The sequence below is a fragment of the Trichosurus vulpecula genome, chromosome 5, assembly GCF_011100635.1.
Source record: "Trichosurus vulpecula isolate mTriVul1 chromosome 5, mTriVul1.pri, whole genome shotgun sequence".
Taxonomy (NCBI): Eukaryota; Metazoa; Chordata; class Mammalia; order Diprotodontia; family Phalangeridae; genus Trichosurus; species Trichosurus vulpecula.
The window spans coordinates 132357089-132375768 of NC_050577.1; the positions used below are offsets into that span (position 1 = coordinate 132357089).

Below are 18680 nucleotides of genomic sequence, written 5' to 3' on the forward strand. Positions count from 1 at the left end.
AATCTAGTTTGACTGAAACAGAGACACATGAAGAGGAAATAGATTTAACTTTAGTGTCATTTAAAATACGGATATTCCGAATACTTCACATAGATGGGTTACTAAAACTGTCAGTTTTTAAACTGACTTTTTCTAGCTATGAGAAACTAATCTGTGGATGTCTTAGATCCAAAATTAATTATACAGTACACAATGGCTGGAACTAAGTCCTCTTTGTTTCTGAATTCCATATAACAAAATGCCTTGCACATAATACAATTTTATAAATGTGCAATAAATTGTTGAACTTAATTATTAAAATTTCAGATTATTTGATATTAAATATAAAGGAGAAATTGGAAATGGAATGTTACAATTTGAGATTGACTTTTTTTGTCCTGCTTCTATATGAGTCACAATACAATGTGAGCTAAGAACATATACTGCATGGAACAGAAATCAAAGTTTTGGAAATAAGATCCTTTTAAAAAAGGTTAGAAGATGTAGGAGATAATAAGATCATTATTCATGTTCTGATTTATGTTCCTCTGTTCTATGTTAGCTATTATCTTAAAGAATCAGCACCCAACTGAAGAACAACGAGAGGTAAGCTTAAAATTGGTCACAAATAAAAAGGAAATTCCATTTCAGGGTTTTACAATTCTTAAGGTTAAAATTACAAAGGGCTGATGAAAATATTCTGGAGTCACTTTTTCTGAGGGTTTAAAAATAGAATTTTAGGGACGGTACATATGCATTTTAAATAAGAGCAAATACACACTACTTGAACCTTTCAAAGTTCCTTCTCTTTTTATAATTCTACTATTAATGGAAACTTCTTTAGCTTATAATCAAAAATTCCATTTCATTCATTTTACACACTTAAGTAACATATGTGATAATATTTACTTTTTAATAAAGTAAAATAAACTATTATGACCTAAAATAATTTTTCACATATTCTTCTTACTCTAAGTTACCGAATTTGCCTGGTTAACCAAGAACTACTAATGTATAGAATTTTGATTTAAGTGGTTGAATGCACTAGGTAAGCTGCAAGGTTCCATTCTAGATCTAAATCTTGCACTTCTAAGAAAAATCATTTGTTAACCAAACAAAATATTCTGTTATTTTTTTTTACTTTACTAGAAGTGGAATGTAAGTTAGCAGAAATTTCCATAAATACCATATTAATTGACATAGGAAATTCTGCAGAAATGTTATTACTTGCTTTTCTTCATTCAGTTACATTTAGCTAACTTCTATCACACTTAATAGTACAGAGATATTCAAACCCTCTTTTTCCTTCATATTTTCAAAATCTTCTTCATCTTGACTTTCTTCTTCATCCTGTGTATCTTCATCCTTCCATCCTTCTAAAGCATCGGATGTATGACTGAATTCCTCCTCCTCTTCCTCATTTTCTTCCTCTTCTGCCAATTCATCTTCATAATCTCCTAATCGTTCTTCCTCTTGGCTGCTTTCTATTCCTTCGTCTTTCTGATAGTTCACATGAATTGTCTGGACCATCGCATTTTAACTTCAATATGTGAATTTCCCTGAGTTTTTGAGATGTATAACTGTTCAGAACTTCCATTTCTAGAATCTTTACCATCTTTGTGAAATTGGGATGAGCATGAGAGGAAAGGAAAGAAGAGGAACAAACATGGAAAGAAAGATAGGAACCATAACCAATATAATTACCTTATTAATGCCACGAGAGAAGACATCATCTGGGAAGACCTTGGAAAGGAGCCAAGTGAAGGATGAACAGGATGAGGGGAGCACTGGGCTTGGGATGACGGCTTAGGAATGGTATCTGTCATATCTTCCATTTCACTATCTGATTGATTGTGCCCAAGAAAAGTTCTGTGTTCTGTATTGACACTGCTACTCTTTTCATCTACTATATTAAAAACAAATGAAGAGTACATGAACAAATCTATCATTTCAAGGCAATAAATGATAATATCAGTGGAAATTTCTCAGATAACTTACTATTTTTCCTTATTTGCCGAGAAGTACTTATTATTTTGGTTAAGTTCACCTTGGGAAGTTTCTGCCAAAAAAAGTGATAATAATAATGAGCATCAGTTCCTATAAAATACTAACATTTAATAGTCCACACTTCTCTGAGGTTTACTATTGTAATGTATTTAATCTGATCATCACGTAGAAAATAAAGTCTTCTGGACTGTTTTGTTCACCAAAAACCAATATACCGAGAAGTGTAATTTTATTCTTCAATATTTTGTCATACCATTGAAAAATACTATGTTATAGAAAGTAGTACTTTGATATATTACCCAAATCACTAATATAACAAAGAAGTTAAAGTCTCTTAGTCATTAGTTTATTTTTCTTTGTGTGTTTTGGAATAGTAAAAATTAGTCTCAAAGATTGGGGAAAACTAGGGAAATGTTGGTGTCAGGCTCACTTTTTCTAGGTCTGGTTATTAGGTTCACTCATTCTGCCTGACACCTTCAACAGGAAGAAATCAAAGGTTCCTGCTAGCAAGAGGCCACTAAACTGAAAAATACAGCCTACAAAAACCTCAGTTCACACAAGATCTTGAGGGCCTCCATTGTACTCCTGAGAAAAAGCTGAGATCTTGAGTTCAGGTCTCTTATCTTCATCTAAGCACTAGAACTCCTGAATATCTACTGAACATCAAGTGCAAACTGGGTTGTATTGTTTGAACTTTGTGGTGTTGTATGAATGCACTTAGAAGGACTGGGCTTTACCCTCTAGAAACTCCCTGGGTCTAGGAAAAGCTGTGAAGGTGTAGTGTAATGGTATTTTTATTGCTTTTCGTTAATGTCAGGAATCAAGTATCATATATACCTGACAAAAAAAAACCACCTAAAACAGCCATTTTTACATTTTGTGTGTGTGTCACAGGCCTCTTTGGCAGTCTAGTAAAACCTATGGACCACTATTCAAAGAAAGGTGTTTAAGTGCATGAAATAAAATACATAAGTTTAAATAAGAAACCAATTAAAAGTGGAAAATCATGCAAACATTTCTACTAGGACAACTACAAAATACCTAATTAGACCTTTACTGTTCTAGGCAATACTACCATACTTCTCTTAAATTGAATAAAGGGGGACAGGATAGGATGGAAGGAAATATAGTTAGCCTTTCACAACATGATCATTGTGGAAGTGTTTTACGTAATGACACATGTGTGATCTATGTTGATTGCTTGCCTTCCTGGGAAGGAAAGAGGGGAGAGAATTTGGAACTCAAAGTTTTAAAAGCAGATACTTAAAAAAATTTTAAAAGTTTTTTCATGAAGCTGGAAACAAGATATATAGGGGATGTGGCAATAAATCGATCCTGCCCTATAAAGTAAGGGGAAAGGGGATGGTGGGGGACAGTGGGGTGAAAGGGGAGGGCTGACCAGGGAACAAGGCAATCAGAATATATGCCATCTTGGAATGGGAGGAGGGTAGAAATGGGAGAAAATTTGTAAATCAAAATCTTGTGGAAATTGATGTTGAGAACTAAAATATTAAATAAACAAAATTTATCCAAAAAATATACTCGCTACAGCTGCTCTTCCATACCTTTTTGTTACCTCTCAAACGTTCCTTGGTTCCCTTTTCCCTCAAACTTTCAGCTGAGAGAGTTGCTTCCTATTTTACAGAAAAATCAGGCCATCTGACAAGAGCTCTCTTCTCCCTCTTCCACATCTCCTATCACTCAGATGCCTTTTGCCACAATCTCCTTCATCTCTGTCACATGATGAAGTGGCCTTACTCCTCATCAAGGCTGAGGCCTCTACTTCTCCAGGTGATCCATTCCATCCCATCTCACTAATGCTGCCCTCTCTCATACTGACTCTCACATTTATTTTTAATCTCGGCCATCTACTAGATCATTCCCTGTTGCCTGCAAACATGTCAATGTCTCCCACATACTGAAAATCCCTCACTACGTTCTTCGCCACACTATCATCTCTCTTCTTTCCTTTGTAGTACCATAATTCATTGCCACCACATCATACTGCCTCCTTACTACAAAGCTGCCAGAAGTGTATATATCATCACCAAGTAACAGATATAATTAAGACTTTTCAAGGGCTTCTTATGACAAGGGACTATGGGGGGTAGCTGGTGGTGCTGTGTAGAGCACCAGCCCTGGAGTCAAGAGGACCTGAGTTCAAATCCAGAATCAGACATTTGATATTTACTAGCTATGTGACCCTAAGCAAGTCACTTATCCCAAATGCCTTGTCAAGAAAAATAATAAAAGGATAGAATAAACTACAAAATTGGAAAACAATATTTTCAAAATAAAGAAATATGGGTCAACAAGCCCCAAATTATCTACCAACATAAAATCAGTATGTTCCACAAAGGTAGGAGATGGATATTTGAACAAAATAAGGTATAGAGCACCAACCTGCCTTTGGGAAGATTTGAGTTCACTTTCTGCCCTCAGAGACTTACTAGCTGTGTGACCCTGGGGCAAGTCATTTAAACTGCTGGTTTGCCTCAGTTTCCTCATTACAATACTTACATCTCAGGGCTGTTATGTGAATCAAATGAGATAATAATTGTGAAGTACTTAGCACACCATCTGACACATGGTAAGCACTATATAAATGTTAGCTGTTACTACTATTAATTACATATAGTCCATTATTGACACTGCCTATTCACTTAGAAAATAAGTAAAAAAAAGTCAATTCATTCAACTCATATTTTATGTGTAAGTGACTTTACTAGATTCAATGGGAGATAAAAAGATGTCCATCCTGAAGGAGCTAAGAGATATTTACACCAATAATTATAATATAAAACAGTGGTGATACATATGGGAAAATGTGATGCAACTTAAGGTATTAATGGACATCAAAAGAGGGGAGAGCTTACTTCCAAATAGGAAAGGAGAAAGAAAGGGGATCAGGAAGATTCAATGAAATAAGTAGGCCTTAATTTATACATTTATGATTTACAGTGACAGAGGATAAATGGTAGAGAAAGACACAAATTGATTTCACCTAATTTTTCAGTAAAATAAAAAGAAAAACAGAGGTGGGGTAACGTGAAAGAAACATAAAGCCTGACGGAGAACAAAAGCTTTTTTGCTCCTAATTCATTTGGTTCCTAATGTGTTTGCATGTCACTTGATGTTAAATACCAAGGATATTGTTTATACTTTTTCTTTGTTTTTCTCAATGGGTTATGTTTACAATAAAAATTTACAAAGCAAAGCACCCAACAAATTGAAATTTAAGACTAGAAAAAATTCCATGAGAACCTTTACCTTAATACTAAAATCTAATTCTTCTTCATCTGTGATTGGCCAGGAATCATCAGCTCCAGGTTTGTTAGAGAGTCTTTTAAAAGAAAACAAAAATAAGTAGTTTTATTTCCAGAAGAGAATCATCAAAAAGGCTTTTTTAGTTGTTATTAGGTGTTTTACTATCAAATGATACACTACAGAGGATGACTTAATAGAGAAGGGTATATTCCTATTCCAAGATTCAATTTGGCAGAGAAGAAAATGTTGTTATAGAATTATCAGTGGGTTTATCCTCCAGAATAATCTCGCTTCCTATTTTTACACTCCTCTAAAGTTGACAAATGAACACAATGGACATTATAATAAGAGAATCACCAAAACCCTGTAGTGTATTTATGCCATGTCGTAACTCTCGTGTCTTCATTACCAGTTTCCTGACAAACACTTTCCCATTGAATCCTCATTTGTCTTGAATTACCTTCCACACATTTCAACTCAAGATATGACTTACATTTGTTGTTGTTCAGTCATTTCAGTCATGTCTGACTCTTCATGACTCCACTGGAGTTTTCTTAGCAAAGGTACTGGAGTGGTTTGCCATTTCCTTCCCCAGCTCATTTTGCAGATGAGGAAACTGACTTGTCCAGGTTACCCAGCTATTAAGAGTCTGTGGCCAGACTTGACCTCATAAAGATGACTCTTACTGATTCCAAGTTCAGTGCTCTATCCACAGTGTTGCCAAGCTGTCCTCTAGATATGTGAGTAGGTCATATATTCCAATCTCAGAAAGGTATATATTACAAGTGCAACCATTTCTGATGTAATATAATCACTGATGAATCTGGTCAGATAATATTATAAAATAGAATTGAAACGATATGCATGGTAAATTAGAATATTCAGGATGCCTTTTTTGTTTGGAATGTCCTTCTGTCTATCTACTACCAATCAATGTGTACCATTTCTTTCAGGACCTAATTTAAGACTTATCTCCTTACAGAAGACTTCTATGAATCAAGAATCAGAAAAATCAATACAGGTCACTAAAAAATTTACCTGATTCCTCATATGTACACAAAGCAAACTAATTAATCTTTATCTTTCTTGCTAATAGCACTTCTGTACAACTGTTATGGTAAACTGCTTTCAGAGAGTTTCAATTCCAGGTTTATCACTCTATTCGCCTCTTGGGCAGGGGGATGGGGCATGGATTCAAAGAGTCTAGGGTGTAAGGCTTGTGGTTTCACTGGTTCAGGGAATTTCCATAGATGAAATAATGCAAATGGAGAAGTGTTTTGTGTCAGAGAGCTGCCTGGGAACACCGAAAGCTTTAATGACTTGCTTAAGGTCACAAAACAAGTAAGGGGAACCAGAACGTAGTTTATCCTCACTCCCAGACCTACTCATTATTCACTAACCCCAAGACACTTCTTGTCTCACCTCCTTAGAATTTCTGAACACCAAGACAGCTTTTATTAGCTCTTCTTGATTTTTTCCTTCTCTTTCAACTTGTCAATTTATTTTACTTATTTCATCTTGTCTTCTTAAATGCTTCTTCTCCTTCTGCCTCTCCTTTACTTTGATTCCATCTCCTCCTCCTTCTCATAACCGTCACATCATTCTTTCCTTATATCCTCCTCCATCTCTTCAAATCCTCCTTTTCTCCCTTTCTTTTCTCCTTTAGATGGAGTCTTTCCTCCTTCAGCTCAAGCCACTTCAATTTTTTCAACGCCTCCTGAATTTCTTCATATTAACTTTCAGTCTCTGATCTTTTTCAAAATTCTAAAGGATTCCAATCATCCTCACAACTGCTTCTCCTTCTTGAGTTCAGGTCCTGCTCCAATGCTCCCTTTTTCACACAATCTCCTTTGGATAAAAGAAGGAAGAAAGGCTCCGAATGTTCAGTTTCTCTGTGTCACATAATTCATCACACCAACCTCCTGACACACTCACACTCCTCCCCTTTACCTCTTACAGGTTCTCTCTTTTCTTTATTTATCAAAAACTTTGTATCATTTCTAGAAATACTTCATTCTACTTGACCATCTGGAGAGTGGAAAGTCTTTTCTCCAGCCTTTTCCTCTATATTAAGACTAAATCTTGTCACTGGGAAAAACACAAAGAAAGCACAAAATCTGCAGGTCACTACAAAATAACCTGTGCCGTGTGAATATGAGCTCACTGGAAGTGAGATATTTATTCTTTAGAAAGGCCATTTGTTGCCTTTACAACTAATGCATTGCCAAGTCTGTTTGCCTCCCTAAGAGCTCCAGAAGAGTGATGTCCTTTTAACAGGCTTGACAAGTCTTATCAAGATTATAATGCCAGATTGCCTGGATGCCTCAAATTAGGAACTACAGTATTCCTGCCAAAATCTCAATGTGAGAAGCAGCTTTCTACTACTGTTGTTCACAAGAGTTCCAAGCAGAAACCACTTACTAGCCCCTTGCAACTACTTTCTATTGCTTCTCTCCTTCTTGCTGAGAAATTTTCAATACCACTTTCTGCTTTGACTTAGGACCTTGTCCCCAGTGACTAATCCCCAACCGATGTTGATAACTCCTTGACTTGATAATCCCTCAGCCCTTAGATACATCTCCACGATTATAAGAAGATACATATTTGCACTATAGATGTGCCTTAAAAGGCTTATTAGGAATCCATCCCAGGTAGCTAATACATAGTTTAGCCATATGGAAGAACATAACTTGCTCATTCTCCATTCATCTAATTCCTATATATTAACAGTTCTCTTAGGGGATTGTGGATAAGGAGTAGGTCTGGGAATACAAATATACTGAACTCAAGCTCTCCCTTTGTCACATACTGGTTTGTGAGCCCAAGCTAGTCACCTAATCCCTCACTGTTCTCAGGCAATTCCCTAACACAAACAGTTGGCCATCTGCTTAATAAATATAGTAGGTGTTTAATAAACATAATTCTATGCAAGATAATGAGATTAAAAAACATGCATTAATGCGATGGTAGGAAGTGGTTAAATTGAAGATATGTTATTTTGGAGCATGAGAATCTGCTTTGCCTGGGATAGAAATGCCTATCAGAGAACAGACCATGTGGATTAATTAAAAGAAATATTAACCTGCTATGAAGCCTACCTGCTTAGAGATTCTTCTGGGGACGTTTCTTCCACTACAGGAGGAAGAAGTAAAATATAATTAAACATAAATACCAATACATGACATTAAAACAAAAAGTGTAATTTATGAAGCTTTGCTACAATGTGTTTTTTGAGATCTGACAGAGACCTGTGATACAAGGAATTATGCTAGAGATCATTGTCTTAAGTATCAAGGCTCTGAGGTACAAAGAGTACCACATTTCTGTCAGTAATTTGACACAGGCCATGTCACTAGCACACTCTTTCATACTGACAGAGCATAACATCCGTAACAGATACCATAAACAAAAGAAACAAGCTGACATTACAGGATTAATCTGGGCATTTTTATGTAGGTAGAATGAGAAACACCATATTGGTTTCACCTTTCTCACCAGAGACCTCACAGATGGAATGGTTAGAGATACGTACTGCCCCATTGAGTATGACACAGAATGACCTGTTTGGTCCATTCTGTAAGTTGGGTCAGATTCAACATATTTCTAGCTCTTCTCCATGGGCAAGAGATCCAGAAATAATGTACCTTGCATAGACCTCTACAGTCCCTAGAAGGACAGGGCTGATGAGTTGCAACCAATATTTTTCTCTTTTCAAGCCTTCCCAGGAGGGAATGCTAAAAACAAAAAGCTTAGAATGTATAATTTTCATTTGCAATCTTCTGAGCTTTTCCCCAAAAATATAGTATAAAGATAATCAGACACCCTAAGTGACTTTTAGCATATCTGGCTTCCATGGACTTTTAGCATGTTATTGCAGATGTACAAAAACAGCAATATGTGTCCTTGGGGGCTTTATTTTGGCATTATTTGTACACAAAATATTTCAGGTCATCTATTGATAGTAAGCTACCTTTAAGTACCCACCTGTTCTCAGATAGCCTTATCCCAATGGTGTTTTTAACTTTTTGAATTGAGTGGGATTTTCCCTAAATTAATATGAAAAAGAATTCCTTTATGCATTGAAAAGTATTACTGTGGGAATGGCTGAGTAAGTTGTAGTATATAATTGTGATGTAAGAAATGATGAGCAGGTTGATTTAAGAAAAACCTTGGAAGACTTGCATGAAATAATGGGGAGTGAAATGAGCAGAACCAAGAGAACATTATATACAATGACAGCAATACTGTTCAAAGAGTAACTGTAAATTACTAAGGTATTCTGAGTAATATGAATATTCAAATCAATTAGGAAGGACTTATGAAGGAAAATGCTATCCACCTCCAGACAAAGAACTGATATATGAAAGTATGTGTTGTATGGTTCACATTTATATTTGTATCAAATGTTGGCTTTCTGTAATGTGGGGGTGGGAAGGAGGGAGGGAGACAACTTAGAACTCAAAATATAACAAAAAATAAATACAATAAGTGTATAAAAAAGGATAATCAGGTAGGCAGTGAAATAAACACTTCTCTTTTTATATCAACTATCACATTGCCTTAGAGAAGCAATTAAAAGGCAACAATTTGCCCATTTCACTGGGTGCCTGCTTTTATTATTTGATTCATAACCATTCTTCAAACTGCACTTTTTCCAATCCATCCAACAGGATGCTGCCAGATTTCTTTTGAATTAGATCTGTTCAATTAGATATGAGATTTCATCTGTATGGAACTCCTAGTGAGAAAAAATACCTCCCACTGATATAGACAGGTAAATTCTCTGCAAATTGTAGTCTTAGAGTTAGTAACTTGAGCCAGTGAAAAATTAAGCAACCTGTGTACAGTCAACCAGCCAGTAGGTATCAGAAGTGGTCTTTAAACCCACGATTTCTTACAGTAAAAGTCAGATGTCTATCTAGTTCTTCCAACTGGCTAAGACCTGTAGGAGTGTTCGCTTTGTCTATAGAAACTATGAGAATTTAGGGTTAACTCTATACCCTATTGAATTTTAGAATAAGACTTCAGTACAGGGCATAATACATACTAAGTACCAAGTAACTACTCTATGAGTGACAAATATGACTTTTGCACATTAAAATGTAACTACGCTGGGGGGCGGAGCCAAGATGGCAGCTGGTAAGCAGGAACTAGTGTGAGCTCCATACCGAGTGCCTCCAAAAGCCTATAAAAAATGGCTGTGAACCAATTGGCAGAACCCACAAAACAGCAGAGGGAAGCAGGGCTCCAGCCCAGGACAGCCTGGATGGTCTCTGGGTGAGGTCTATCCCACATGGAGCTGGGAGCTGGGAGCTGGGAACAGAGTGGAGCAGAGCCCAGCCTGAGTGGTGTGGACCATCTAGACCAGAAGCCGGGCGGAGGGGGCCCTAGCGCCCTGAATCAGTGAGCTGCAGCAGTTAGCAGACTCCTTAACCCTCAAACACCAAAGACTGTGGAGAAGGTTAGTGGGAAAAGCTGCGGGAGTGGAAGGAGTTCCCGGTTCTGCTTCCAGCCCCGGGGGCAGGGGAGGTGGGGCAGCTACAGCTGTTGTTACTTCCGGCTCTGGGCCCACCTGGTGGGAGGAATTAAGTGGCGGATCAGAGCAGGAGTGCACAGCCTGCTGAAGATCTAAGCCCAGTCCAGGTTGGGGGTTGGGGAAGGAGCAGTGCTGGTGTGGCAGAGCTGGCACCTCACCCCCAAACGTGGAACATAGAACTCTCTAGTCTACAAGCAGTAATACCCCACTGAAAAACTCAAAGGTCAAGTTAGTTGGCTGGGAATATGGCCAGGCAGTGAAAACGCACCGAGATTCAGTCTCAGACTTTGGATTCTTTCTTTGGTGACAAAGAAAACCAAGACATACAGACAGAAGAAGTTAACAAAGTCAAAGAACCTACAACAAAAGCTTCCAAGAAAAACATGAACTGGTCCCAGGCCATGGAAGAGCTCAAAAAGGATTTGGAAAAGCAAGTTAGAGAAGAAGAGGAAAAATTGGGAAGAGAAATGAGAAGGATGTGAGAAAACCATGAAAAACAAGTCAATGACTTGCTAAAGGAGACCCAAAAAAATACCAAAAAATACACTGAAGAAAACAACACCTTAAAAAACAGACTAACTCAAATGGCAAAAGAGCTCCAAAAAGCCAATGAGGAGAAGAATGCCTTGAAAGGCAGAATTAGCCAAATGGAAAAGGAGGTCCAAAAGACCACTGAAGAAAATACTACTTTAAAAATTAGATTGGAGCAAGTGGAAGCTAGTGATTTTATGAGAAATCAAGATATTGTAAAACAGAACCAAAGGAATGAAAAAATGGAAGATAATGTGAAATATCTCATTGGAAAAACCACTGACCTGGAAAATAGATCCAGGAGAGATAATTTAAAAATTATTGGACTATCTGAAAGCCATGATCAAAAAAAGAGCCTAGATATCATCTTTCAAGAAATTATCAAGGAGAATTGCCCTGATATTCTAGAGCCAGAGGGCAAAATAGAAATTGAAAGAATCCATCGATCGCCTCTTCAAATAGATCCCAAAAAGAAATCTCCCAGGAATATTGTTGCCAAATTCCAGAGCTCCCAGATCAAGGAGAAAATACTGCAAGCAGCCAGAAAGAAACAATTTGAGTACTGTGGAAACACAATCAGAATAACCCAAGATCTGGCAGCCTCTACATTAAGAGATCGAAGGGCTTGGAATACGATATTCCGGAGATCAATGGAGCTAGGATTAAAACCTAGAATCAACTATCCAGCAAAACTGAGTATCATGCTCCAAGGCAAAATATGGATTTTCAATAAAATAGAGGACTTTCAAGCTTTCTCAGTGAAAAGACCAGAACTGAATAGAAAATTTGACTTTCAAACACAAGAATCAAGAGAAGCATGAAAAGGTAATCAAGAAAAAGAACAAGAAAAAGAAATTGCAAGGGACTTACTAAAGGTGAGCTGTTTTGTTGACATTCCTACATGGAAAGATGATGTGTATGATTCATGAGACCTCAGTATTAGGGTAGCTGAAGGGAATATGCATACATATATGTTTATGTATATATATGGGTGAATGTGTATGTATGTATATATCTATGTGTGTATGTGTATGTGTATATATATATATATATATGCGTGTATATATATATATATATATATATATATATATAGAGAGAGAGAGAGAGAGAGAGAGAGAGAGGGAGAGAGCAGACACAGGGTGAGGTGAAGATGAAGGGAAGATATCTAAAAGAAATAAAATCAAATTAAGGGATGAGAGAGGAACATACTGAGAGAGGGAGATAAGGAGAGATAGAATGGGATGGATTATCCCCCATAAAGGTGGCAAGAAGAAGCAGTTCTGGCAGTTCTGTGGGAGGAGGGGAGAGGGCGGATGAGGGGGGAATGAGTGAACATTGCTCTCATCAGATTTGGCCTAAGGAGGGAATACCATACATACCATACATACCCAATTGGGAATCTTACCCTACAGGAAAGAAGAGGGAAGAAGATAAAAAAAATGGGGGGATGATGGAGGAGAGGGCAGATGGGGGTGGAGATAGTCAAAAACAAACACTTTCGAAAGGGGACAGGATCAAGGGAGAAAATTCAATAATGGGGGATGGGTTGGGAAGGAGCAAAATATAGTTATTCTTTCACAACATGAGCATTGTGGAAGGGTTATACATAATGATACACATGTGGCCTATGTTGAATTGCTTGACTTCTTAGGGAGGGTGGGTGGGAAGGGAAGAGGGGAGAGAATTTGGAACTCAAAGTTTTAAAAACAGATGTTCAAAAACAAACAAAAATCTTTTTGCATGCAACAAGAAAATAAGGTACACAGGCAATGGGGTGTAAAAATTTATCTTGCCCTAGAAGAAAGGAAGGGAAAAGGGGATGGGAGGGAAGTGGGGTGACAGAGGGGAGCGCTGACTGGGGAACAGGGCAACCAGAATATATACCATCTTGGAGTGGGGGGGAGGGAAGAAATGGGGAGAAAATTTGTAATCCAAACTCTTGTGAAAATCAATGCTGAAAACTAAATATGTTAAATAAATTTAAAAAAAATAAAATAAATGTTTGATAAAATGTAACTACGCTAAAAATGTTATGCCATGTTGAGCAAGATAAAATGATATCCCTCGAAATTCCCAAAAGGAAGTGGGTCAGAACAAGTAAGCTAAATTCATACAAAACAAAGTTTCTAGTTCTCCTATGTAGTTAGATATAGTCAGGAAAGATTTCACTGTGGTAGTTTTCAAAAGCATAAAAACTTTAATCCCCTCAAAGGTGGAGAGCTGGCATACTCTCTCCAGGCTCATTTCATACCATAGCCATGATCTGAACAGGCACTTATATTAGGGGGCAGGGTGAAATTGACATGATAAAGCGAAGGAGAAGAATCATGTTTTCTTGGCTTGGACATTACTACCTCTCCAAAATCTCTTGTGGGACAGAATCTCAAGCAACTTAATTGCCATGATTTAGACTTTCACTCACTTTTTTTTAAAAAAAAATTGGAAAGCACCCAACTTACACTATATAATGATTGTTGCAAAACTTTACCAGTTACCAATTACATAGTCACACTGAAAACAGAATAAAGATCAGAGTAGTAGTAGCGGGTTGATATTCCTTCCCTTTTTGTGGAATGTAAGCAATTAACTTGAACTAGAGACATAGACAAAATAAGACAGTTTGCAAAACTATATGATATATATATATATATATATAATGGAGTAGAATTATAATAGTAATCTAATATATAATCAATATAATATCAATATAAACATGAGTGGAAACAACTCAATCCAATAATAAACAATACCAAAGAAATGTCCATTACAAAGTAGTTTTAAAATGGGAATTTCAAAGGTCTTTATATTTTAAATAAAAAGTTCAAATTCAATATAATTATTCAAAAAATAGCGAAAATGCTAAACATATTCTACTACTACATATTTCCCTGAAATAATTTCTTAATTATTTTTAATGAAATGTTCAGAACTTATCAAGTTACAAAACTGCATAATACTTTCTACTGACATGCCACAAAGATAATATCTGTATAATGTATTCTATCCTATTTTGTTCCATGTAATGTTTAGGCTAAACAGAAATAGTACAAGCAAGAACAAAAATATAATTTGAACTAAAGAATCAACTAAAGCACTTTAATTATTATTTGAGTAAACATTTTTATTTGGTTATTTCACAAAATACCTTTCCCTGAAATTCTTGTTCCTGATGTTTGCGCTGGAGATTCCTGTATTTCTATATCTGTTTAGGAATAGGGAAGAAAGGGACAGATAAAACAATGAAATCAGAAAAAATGTGAAGACAAGCAGCTCTATTCTATAAGGAATGTAGGACTTGCTAGTACAGTCTATTTTGGTTTACAAATTATGAAAGTACTGAAAGAAAAAAGATAATATTAAAACTTCAATGAGACAGAGTCAACTGATTCTATCTCACTAACTGCTTTGCTTCCTCATTTCAAAAGTTGATGTGCCAATATGCCAAGTGGGATGCCTCTTCAAAGACTCATAATCACCATTCACATAATTAGTCTATTACTGATGATATGGTTCTCTTTATTTACTTTCAATTTTATTCCTTATCTGATTGTACAATACTAAAAATTCTGCTTACTCATGAAATGCTGTTCTCCAAAGAAAGTCATTAGTTGCTACTACAGAAAGAGCTGGGCAAAAAGTAAAAAGCAATTTACCCAACCAACAGAACTAAGATGGCATCTCTTCCCTCCCATGACCATTGTGGATGTGAATATTAATAATTTTAAGAGAATTTATTTTTGCTGGAAAAAATATAAATTATTTATCTGGCATGTTTTCCCATTCCATGACCAATAAGCTGTTCTTTTAATTAAATGCATGTAAATAATGAGTTGCCACAATGACCAAACATAAATTCCCAGTTATCAAAAGACAAAACTAGAATGAAATGCATTTCACTCTAAAACTATACTGAATAAAATATAATTTCTAGAGAATTTATAAAATTCATCAGCACCTTTAAACTGATATCATGGATATAAATTATCATTCTAATACCAAATACGAGTAAATAAAAGTCACTTTGGCTATGAACAACTGATATCTTTTTTTTTTAATTATCTTTCCCTCCCCTCCAAGTACGACCTCCACCAGCCAAACCTCCATGTGCTTCACCACAGCCCCGGGGAAACACAGAACAACCCCAATCTGGCCTTGGCTCACACCAGGCACCACCTCTAGGACCCCGTGTCAGCATCAGGTAAACTGTCAGACCCTTAGAGCCTTAAGCTGGCAGCACCTGAGGCCCCAGCACACAAAGCCAGGCGCCAGGCCCCTGGCGCCATCATAAGAAGCTTGTGACAGAGCCCCTGTGCCCCAGGAAGAGAGCTCAACTTTAAAAGCCAGGAAATAGGTAATCATCATAAGCAAGGAGAAAAGAACACTGACCATAGAGAATTATTATAGTGACAGGGAAGATCAAAACACTAACTCAGAAGAGGTCAACAATTCCAATATACCTATATCTGAAACCTCAAAGGGAAATAAGAATTGGTACCAAGCTCTAAGAGCCTTCTTGGAAGAGCTCAAGAAGGATTTTAAAAGTCAAATAGGAGAAGTAGAAGAAATATTGGGAAAAGAAATGAGAGGGATGAAAGAGAAAGCCAATAGCTTGGGAAAAGAAGGACAAAAATTGACTGAAGAAAACAACTCCTTAAAAATACAACTGGCCAAATGGAAAAAGAGGTACAAAGGCTAACTGAAGAAAACAATTGGTTAAAAATTAGAATTGGGCAAATGGAAGCTAACGACTCTATGAGACATCAAGAATCAGTCAAACAAAAATCAAAAGAATGAAAAAATAGAAGAAAATGTAAAATACCTTATTGGAGAAACAACTGACCTGGAAAATAGATTGAGGAGAGCTAAGTTAAGAATTACTGGTCAACCTGAAAAGCATGATCAAAAAAAGAACCTGGAGAGTATCTTTCAAGAAACTATCAAGGAAAACTGCCCTTAGGTCCTAGAACCAGATGGTAAAATAACCATTGAAAGAATATACCAATCACTTCACGAAACAGATCCCAAAATGAAAACTCCAAGGAATATTGTATCCAAATTCCAGAATTATCAAGTCAAGGAGAAAATACTGCAAGCAGCCAGAAAGAAACAATTTAAATATGATGAAACCACAGCCAGGACTACATGGGACCTAGCAGCTTCTATGTTAAAGGATCAGATGGCTTAGAATATGATATTCCAGAAAGCAAAGAAGCTTGGATTACAACCAAGGATCAACTCTTCAGCAAAATTGAGCATAATCCCGTAGGAGAGGAAATGGACATTCAGTGAACTAGGGGACTTCCAAACCTTCCTGATGAAAAGACCAGAGCTCAACAGAAAATTTGATCATCAAACACAAAACTCAAGAGAGGCATAAAAAGTGAAACAGGAAAGAAAAAAACCCAAACATAATTCAATAAGGGTAAACTGTTTTCATCCCTATATGGAAAGATGATACTTGTAACTCTTGAGAACTGTATCATTATTATGACATTTAGAAGGGGTATTCATAGACATTTGGCGTGTATATAAGTTGACTTTGATGAAATGATAAAAAATTTATTTAAAGATGAAAAAAGATTTTAACAAGAGAAGAGGAAAGGAGAAGACAAAAAAGATTAATCTATATCACATGAAAAGGTGCAAAAATATATTACCAAAGAAGGAGATAAGGAAGGAGACAAACATTGTTTGAACCTTACACTTATTGGATTTGGCTCAAAGAGGGAATAACATACATACTCAATTGGGCAGAATCTATATCACCATATAGGAAGTAGGAAGGGAAAGAGGAAAGAAAAGTAAGGGGGGGTGATAAAAGGGAGGGAAGATTGAGGGAGGTGGTAGTCAGAAGAAAAACGCTTTTGAGGAGGGAAAGCAAGAAAGGAGAATGAAAAGCATAAACAGGTGGGGAAATAGGATGGAGACAAAGACATAGTTAATAATCATTATTGTGGGTGTGAATGGGATAAAATGTCCAATAAAGTGGAAATGGATAGCAGAGTGGATTAAAAACCATAATCCTACAATGTGTTGTTTACAAGAAACACATTTGAAGCAGAATGATACACACAGAGAAAAGGTAAAAGGCTGGAGTAGAATATATTATGCTTCAGCTGAAGTAAAAGAAACAGGAGTAGCAACCCTGATCTCAGATGAAGCAAAAGCAAAAGTAGATAGAATTAAAAGAGATGAGGAATGAAACTACAACCTGCTAAAAGGTACCATAGACAATGAAGTAAAATCAATACTAATCATATATACACCAAGTAGTACAGCATCCAAATTGTCAGAGGAGAAGGTAGAGTTACAGGAAGAAATAGACAGCAAAGCTATACTAGTGGGGCAACTCAACCTCCCCCTCTCACAACTAGAGAAATATAACCACAAAATAAACAAGAAAGAAGTTTAGGAGGTAAATAGAATTGTAGAAAAGTTAGACATGGAGGAAACTGAATGGAGATAGAAAGGAAGATGCCTTTTTCTCAGTGATACATGACACCTACACAAAACCTGACCATGTACTAGGGCATAAAAACCTCATAATCCAACATAGAAAGGCAGAAATAGTAAATGCATCCTGTTCAGATCAGGATGCAAAAAAAAATTACAAGTAATAAAGAGCCATGGAAAGATAGACTATAGATTAATTGGAAAATAAATAATCTAATACTACAAAATGAGTCAAAAAAAGAAATCACAGAAACAATTAATCACTTCATCCAAGAAAATGACAATAATGAAACAACATACCAAAACTTATAGGATACAGCCAAAGCAGTTCTTAGAGAAAATTTTATATCTCTAAATGCTTATAGGGATAAAAAAAAGACAAAGAGGAGACCAACAAACTGGGCATGCAACTAAAACATCTAGAAAAAGAACAAATTAAAAATCTCCAATTAAATAGCAAATTAGGGACTATTGGGGGCAGAGCCAAGATGGCAGAGTAAAAGCAGGGAATTGCTTGAGCTCTCCCCTAAAACCCCCTGAATACATGTAAAAATGACTGTAAACAAATTTTAGAGCTATGGAACCCACAAAATGAGAGAGTGAAACAAATCTCCAGCCCAAGACAACCTGGAAGGATGATAGGAAGTGTCTTTCACACTGGGCTGGGAGTGGAGCACAGTCCAGCATGGACCACGCTGGCACAAATGGGGCTGCAGCAGGCTTCAGAAAACTGAATCAATAGCAGCTGTGGTGGTCCCAAGACTTCTCAACCCCCAGACACCAAAGACAAAGTGGGGAAACTCTATTTAGACCTGGGTGAGAGAAGAGCAAGGTCCGGCCCCATGCCTGGGGCATCAGAGGTGGTGGCTGTGGCTGCAGCAGCAGCAGCAGTGACTGCTTCCAGAAC

At 36.7% G+C, this 18680-nt stretch overlaps 1 protein-coding gene across 1 annotated transcript in view; it reads right to left on the bottom strand.

The window, feature by feature from the left end:
- LOC118851064 (ankyrin repeat domain-containing protein 26-like) overlaps positions 1-18680 on the bottom strand; it is a 107043-nt gene that overhangs the window by 66428 nt on the left and 21935 nt on the right. The window contains exons 7-10 of the mRNA XM_036760634.1: positions 14466-14522; positions 8352-8385; positions 5257-5329; positions 1261-1500 (exon numbers count right to left, since the gene is read on the bottom strand). Of these exons, the coding sequence (XP_036616529.1) occupies positions 1261-1500; positions 5257-5329; positions 8352-8385; positions 14466-14522 (404 nt within the window). The remainder of the gene's footprint in view (positions 1-1260; positions 1501-5256; positions 5330-8351; positions 8386-14465; positions 14523-18680) is intronic.